This window comes from Octodon degus, unplaced genomic scaffold (genome assembly GCF_000260255.1).
Source record: "Octodon degus isolate 3935 unplaced genomic scaffold, OctDeg1.0 scaffold00055, whole genome shotgun sequence".
In the NCBI taxonomy this organism is placed as follows: domain Eukaryota; kingdom Metazoa; phylum Chordata; class Mammalia; order Rodentia; family Octodontidae; genus Octodon; species Octodon degus.
This window is the reverse complement of record NW_004524631.1, coordinates 6,730,561-6,732,359: the sequence shown is the minus strand read 5'-3', so window position 1 is coordinate 6,732,359 and position 1,799 is coordinate 6,730,561. Positions and strand designations below refer to the sequence as shown.

The 1,799-nt window shown below is 39.7% G+C and overlaps 1 protein-coding gene across 2 annotated transcripts in view; it reads right to left on the bottom strand.

The window, feature by feature from the left end:
* Lrrc34 (leucine rich repeat containing 34) overlaps nt 1-1,070 on the bottom strand; it is a 16,895-nt gene extending 15,825 nt beyond the window's left edge. For both annotated transcript variants that reach the window (XM_023717853.1, XM_023717854.1), the window contains exons 1-3: nt 951-1,070; nt 288-409; nt 116-180 (exon numbers count right to left, since the gene is read on the bottom strand). In XM_023717853.1, the coding sequence (XP_023573621.1) occupies nt 116-180; nt 288-409; nt 951-1,057 (294 nt within the window). In that variant the 5' untranslated portion in view covers nt 1,058-1,070. The remainder of the gene's footprint in view (nt 1-115; nt 181-287; nt 410-950) is intronic.
* Nucleotides 1,071-1,799: the final 729 nt, after the last annotated feature.

The window sequence follows — 1,799 nt, the reverse complement described above, 5'->3', positions numbered from 1 at the left end:
AAAAAACTATTATAAACATATCACAGTCAGGATTCCTGACATCTATGTGTGAGCCATGGCACTAAATGGTTTTCCTTCATCAAACATGAAAGAATATTTCGTACTGAAGTAATACCTGAAGTAGTTCTGCAGCATAGCGTGCGCCCGCATCACTTATGAGGTTATATCTAACATCCAAACCTGGATGGACAGAAACCGACACAGATGACCCGAAAAGGATATTCTTTCTAAAAGATATTTAAAATCTTAAAAAATGAAAAGCTGGAGGCACTGGTTCTTAAGCATACCATTAATAGATGGATGATTCTTTAGAATTTGAGCAACAACACAAAAATCTTCACCTGTCACTCTTTGTACTGGGATTAAGCGGTTGTTACCTGCAATGTTCACTGTGATTCTTTCCTTGAGCCTGTTAAAATTTTACAAAGAAAAAGATCTTGAAATACAAAGAAACCCAGTAAAACAAATTTTTTTTTTTTTTAAAAAAAGTGCTTTTTTCTTCACATGTAAATAGTAACAGATAATGTTGACTGGAACCAAGTTTTGTAGCAGCTGCACAAGTATATGGTGTATTTATACCAGTAAACGTAGAACTACTGGCCAGTCTACTGACTTTGCAAGGCATGTTCATATATTCTATACAACTTAATTTCTCTCTCACACACACACAAAGTAGCCCCCACTTTATAGGAAAGAACAATGAAAATGTCACTGGTGGGCCTGAATTCACCCGAGGCTTTTGGATGCTGGCATAGCGCTCTTCCTAGGATCGGACACCACCTCTTAAACCTCCTAAGTGGGGCTCTAACCTGTTTACTCACCTGCATCCCAGGGCATCACCACTTCACCAGGCATTTTCAAAGCACTACAAAATCACTGAGTGCTATGTGATTTTTTTACCCAGATGAGAAGCACCACCATTGATGTAGTAAAATAATTGTCTTCCTTACCCCTTTTTAATTTCTTCATCCACCTTTTGGAGTATGTGCAGTATAAAAGGATTAACTTTCTGGAATTTTTCTGAACATATTTTATAATAACCTTCCTGAAGAGCCATAAAAGACCCTGGAGCTTCTGAAATAGAAAGGCAGCCACCAGCACATATAGATTATTCCAGAAACTCTTTCAACAAGTATAAGGCTTTCAAAGATATGGGGGCAGGGTATAAGGCTAGAAATAGAAATAAAAGGAATGGGAGAGAGATTATTGAGGGCCACAGGCACACCCCGCTCACCCTAACTTGGAAAAAACCAACAGAGAGCTTGGCTGTATTCTGTGCCCTGGTCAGTATGTTGTGGTGCCACAGTATTCAAGCTGGTATTCAAATTGTAAAACAAGTATTTTTAGCAGAATAATTTAGCTATGCGGGAGAAGGTCACGAATCTAACCAGAATTTCATTTTCATCCACCTCTGGCACCACATTTAAAACTGTTGGAAGAAAAAAAGACGCGCTTATTTTGGGGCAGTTCCCTGCCAAAGATGTTCCTCTCTCTGCAACAACCAACTCCTGGGGAATCCTGGGGTGATAGTAGGTGTGGAGCCCCGCTGGTGTGCAACTGCGAGTTAAACCCGCAAAGCCTACATTTCCTTTTCTGTAAAGGTGGGACTTAAGAATACTTAGGCCGGTGTCAGAAATTGTTGACCTAAGTCCCCTACAGCTCAACATAACAACATGGCTTTACTTCTTGTACTTCGTTTTTATACTTTTCTGCTGGATGGTTAAGACCAAAATAAAGCAAGACCTATGCAACAAGAGTTGTAGCTTTTGGATCTGATAAGGTCAGTGAAATCCCCTCAG